The sequence below is a fragment of the Lactuca sativa genome, chromosome 6 (genome assembly GCF_002870075.4).
Source record: "Lactuca sativa cultivar Salinas chromosome 6, Lsat_Salinas_v11, whole genome shotgun sequence".
NCBI classification, from domain to species: domain Eukaryota; kingdom Viridiplantae; phylum Streptophyta; class Magnoliopsida; order Asterales; family Asteraceae; genus Lactuca; species Lactuca sativa.
Genome location: NC_056628.2, coordinates 198,591,469 through 198,596,079, shown reverse-complemented (window position 1 = coordinate 198,596,079; position 4,611 = coordinate 198,591,469). Strand labels below are relative to the sequence as shown.

The 4,611-nt window shown below is 35.1% G+C and overlaps 1 protein-coding gene across 1 annotated transcript; it reads right to left on the bottom strand.

The window, feature by feature from the left end:
* Positions 1–225: 225 nt before the first annotated feature.
* On the bottom strand, positions 226–2,397 carry LOC111901499 (patatin-like protein 1). Its single transcript, XM_023897369.3, has 7 exons — positions 2,187–2,397; positions 1,909–2,090; positions 1,618–1,804; positions 1,360–1,524; positions 858–1,160; positions 582–757; positions 226–467 (listed from the first exon to the last, which is right to left on the bottom strand). Exons 1-7 carry the CDS (start codon positions 2,313–2,315, stop codon positions 416–418), a joined length of 1,194 nt encoding a protein of 397 aa, XP_023753137.1. The 5' UTR covers positions 2,316–2,397; the 3' UTR covers positions 226–415.
* Between the last annotated feature and the right edge of the window lie 2,214 nt (positions 2,398–4,611).

Here is a 4,611-nt window from a genome sequence, read left to right as displayed (position 1 = left end):
CATGGTCAAGAACTAGCAACACATAAGTCTTGATGTTGGTGATACCAAAAGCTTTATGAGGGGTGGAATTGGCAGCCATGAATTGAGCTCGTAGAAACAAGTTTGGATGTTGATGGTGGGCTGCTACGGTTCAACAGCTGCGAAGAATAGAGAGCTGAAAGGTAGAGATTAGAAGGTGAGAAAGTTTTGGAGAATTTTGACGTGGCGTTATACCATATTGAATAATTGATTTCCTTTCATTCAAATAATAGGTTACAAAGGTATATATACAATACAATGATACAATGATACATGATCGCCATGGGCAGTAAAAACAAAATAGTAGAATGGGCTGATGAATATACAACAATAAGCCCAATAATAAATATATTGTAACAATATCTATGTATGACTTCAAGGCTTTGATGGCTTCAGGTTATATAGACGACTCTCGCAGCTTCTTTTCCTCTGAAAGTATTTTTGCAAATCTGCATGTATATGCGAATTGCAGTAGTTTAGGAAGCTGTTTAACTTGCTACAATTAATAGATGTATATATAAGACAGCTTGTCTTACATTTCTAGACACAGTTAATTTACTCACCTTTTGAGAGCTTCGGCATTGGTTTCGCCAGTTCCTATTGGCTCAGAGATTCCAGTCTTTAGATTTATCCTTGAACTTGGCTTCTTTAATAGTTTTTCACCGATTTCCTCAAGTTTCACCATGTTCTCTTTCGTCACAACATCCACTAAAGCCGCATCTCCATCCAATGTATCGTCCTGTTTAATTAATTCCAACATTTATTTATGTAGCTAGTGCCATTTAAAAGTACTTTTATTTCTATAAACTAATAAAAACTCGATTATTAAGCCTCATTACTTGGATTCGAATGTAATTTTCTTGGGATTTAACTGCTTGAAAGAACACAGAAAGATGACCATCTACCATATCTCCACTTGCTTGAGTGAACACGTCAATAATTGGGGTGAAACCACTATGGACCAACCAACCTAATATGCCCCATTTGGATGCCATCTTAGCATTGTATCGGTTCGCTTGCTTTGATGCGCCAGTTCCTAATGAGATCAAAAGGAAGCGGCCATAATCCATAGGCTTAACAGGGAAGAAGTCTTGATTTTCGCTGAATACTTGTTTCGTAACTTGGCTTATTGCAACAAGGGCCTAGAAACAAAAAAAGAAATTACTAAATATGGAGGTTTATACCATAATTATGGTCTTGTTCCTCTCCAAGTTGTTATGTACATGTGATGATGTTAACATAGCGCTTTTTAACGTCAAACTCACTACCAAATATTGAAATTTATCATTTGCAACAGATCCATATAATTTGGTTGCAAATATATGTATACTATATATGTACCGGATTATTAACAGCTACACCACCATCAACAAGGTTAAATTCTTCACTGTTTCGTCCATTTTCATTGTCGTTCTTAAAGTAATATGGAGGAAAATAGGTCGGAGCCGCAGATGTGGAGATGCATATATCTGATAATTTTGCATTGTAACATGGATTAACATCCGCCTGTTAATACGAAAATTAATTTTGGTTAACCAAGCCTCACATAAAAGTTGTTTCTAGAGCATTTTAAAACATTTTTCGAACGTAGATTGAAACCTCATAAGTTGAGAACATGATGGGTTGCAGACGTTTTATGTCAAATGTAGGAAGGACTACATTGGTTAAAGTTTCGTTCAAACGGGTGTTTCCCAGTTTCTCCTTTATGAGCTTCTGAAGATAATTCCCATTATACTTTGGTCTAATTAGCATTTTCATTGTCTTCATGATGGATCCCCATACACCCCTATGTAAATAGAAATCAATATTTAAAACTTAACTAGGTCATATTACCTCAAAGTTATGATACAGAAGAATTATATATACGAGTCAGATGAGTTATATATAAACCTATGTTGTGGAAATATTTTAGGACCATGCTCCATATAGAAAGGTACAATATCTTTGGCTGCATAGAGAGGTCGTTTTTTTTGGTCTGGAGCTGTTAACATGGCTGTCACAAGACCACCTGTGCTAGTTCCTGCAACTACATCAAAGTAGTCTGCAAGTCTTGCATCTTTTCCATCCAATTCCTACACAATAATCACATTATCCATTAGCTATGCATGCATATGTGATTGAACTCCTGTGTTTCATTTTGTAGTTTCAAGTGACCTCTATATATATACCTGAAGCTGTGATTCGAGGAAGGCAAGTATTGTGGCTGGAATGATCCCTCTAATGCCGCCTCCATCGATGCTAAGAATAGTGATAAGTTTTCCATTAGCAGGAGGTGCGTTTCTCAATCCATTCTCCATCGTTTTTATATGAGCTTGGTTTTGTGTGGAAAACAGTGAATAATATAGAAAAAGTTATACAAAAACTAATCGATTGAATTTGAATGGTGAAAAGAGTGTGTTTGGATGGTGCTTATATAGCCATTTAGAGACGTCAAATTTGAAACGTGGAAGAGTCTGCCGTCTGCGTTGATCATGCAACGTAAAGATTTGCATGTTACTCTTTAGTTATGTGAAAAGTCGTCTTTAATTTATCATTTAGCAAAATAATCTACAGTGTTTGGCCCGGTCTAGTGACGTCAAAGCTAAGAAAGTCGTCAAGTACCTTTAGGATGTAGTTTATTTTAATATTTTATGATTAAATAAAAGTTAGAACTTCTATCTAGCTCATAGATGTTGATTGTAGAAATCTCTGCGTTATGCAATGTAAAGTCTGCATATAAGCAAGTGTTTTCATGCGTGAGAAGTTGTGTTTCATTTTTTAAATATAATAACTAATTCCACGTTTATGGCCAAATCTTTCTTGCGTCCTTTAAAAACATTAATTAGAGATACATTGTTAGTCATGTACTTGGTCTATATGTTTCATATAATTCTTATCTTCTTCTGCTGCAGGAAGTTGCTATTTAAAATCAATCATTCTAAGTTTGGCTGGTGTCAAGTTTTTACTGTTTGTTTGAATGGGCAATTTGCACATATATATTGTTGGTCAAACAATTTGTATCAATTAGTTACCATGCATATGTAATGGTAATCATTTGAAAATGGAGTTGATCCAAATTCGAATCACACATGCTTCAATCTTGTGGTAGCATGCCGGAAAAAGAAAACAATTTGCACCAAGTTCAAATCACAAATGTTTCAATCTTGTGGTAGAATTATGGCCATTACTAAAGGAAGCATATATATGATCACCAAAAAGGGCCTTGATGAGTATTCGACAAGTAATGAATTGGCAAAGATTTTTTTTAAGAAACTAGCGATGCAAAATTTATGTCACTAATTTGTCTAAAGAGGATTCTAATCGGATAAAAACCCCACAAGTAAGTTGATGTAAGGTTCATGGGGACTATAATTGAGCATTATACATATGTTGTGAAAACATGCATGAGAATTGATGATGAGAAATCTTAAGCACGGCATCCAAAAGCTCATTAAACGGAAGTCCTTAGACATCCAAGCATTAACAATGGCAAGTACCAAGTTTTGTGAGTGATTTATACATATCCTTTGTATTGCTAGAATATACTATTGAGTGTTGTATATTATTGTATGTATGTGTAATTATTTGTATCATTAAATGTATTACCTCAGCCCAGCTCGTTATGATCCACTATATCTTGTATTATGTATATATTATTTGATTAATGCAATTGATCATTTATAGGAAATTACCTAAACTAATATCGTATAGATTTTTCACGCTCCTAACCCTAATCCGGTTCCATTCTCTTGTTCTTCTCTTTCTTGGACATCTCCTCTCATCTGTGTTATCTTCTTTTGTCATCATTACTAATGGAAAATCAAGCAACTCGTCCAAGAAGAACATGAAGCCATACAACGAGACAAACATCAAGACGGCCGTCCCTCTCATCCTCGATCTCAATTAACTCAATTATGAATCATGACGAGTATAACTTTTTGAAACCCACTTCAGAGCCTATGGTGTTGTTGACCATCTCGATGGCACCTCAAAACCAACAAACAATAAAGACATTGAATGGGAAGATCCTGATGCATTGGTGAAGATGTGGTTGTACGATTACTCTATCTTAACCTTTTCTCACTATGATTCTCAAACCTGGTTCCACTGTCACTATGATTTGGTTTGATCTTGAAGATCTCTTTATTGGATTAGTTGTATAAGCCCATAACTATAATTGATATGTACTTGACCCGATAGTAGCATGATCCTTTTGGGTTGCCTTCACCATAGTAATTTGATAGGATGAGTTTTTGGAGAAAGAGGTTAATTAATGATTTATTAATATATTATAAGTATAATATATTATTTAATTAGTATTAATCATAAATTAATTTAGAATTAATTTAGTGATCAAAAGAGACTGATTAAAAGAATGTGGACTGATTATGTAAATCGGTAATAGTTGTAGTTTGGGCTAATGGACCCTATTGATAAGGGGTGGACGAAAATCTATGGGAAACCCATAAAGTTTTCATCCAAGGCCTATCATGTGGGGGTCTGTGGATTGCTTCGGGCCTAAGCAAGGGAATTAGGGTTTCCAGTTGAAACTGCCTCAACTATAAAATGAACTCCCCAGCCTCATGAAATTAGCCACTACTTCCTCAGAAGAAA

Coding starts and splice junctions, on each gene's coding strand:
- LOC111901499 (XM_023897369.3), bottom strand. CDS start 2,315: ATGGAGAATGGATTGAGAAACGCACCTCCTGCTAATGGAAAACTTATC. Junction 1,525..1,617: donor TCATGTTCTCAACTTATGAG/GTTTCAATCTAC, acceptor TCGTATTAACAG/GCGGATGTTAATCCATGTTA. Junction 468..581: donor AATGCCGAAGCTCTCAAAAG/GTGAGTAAATTA, acceptor ATATACATGCAG/ATTTGCAAAAATACTTTCAG.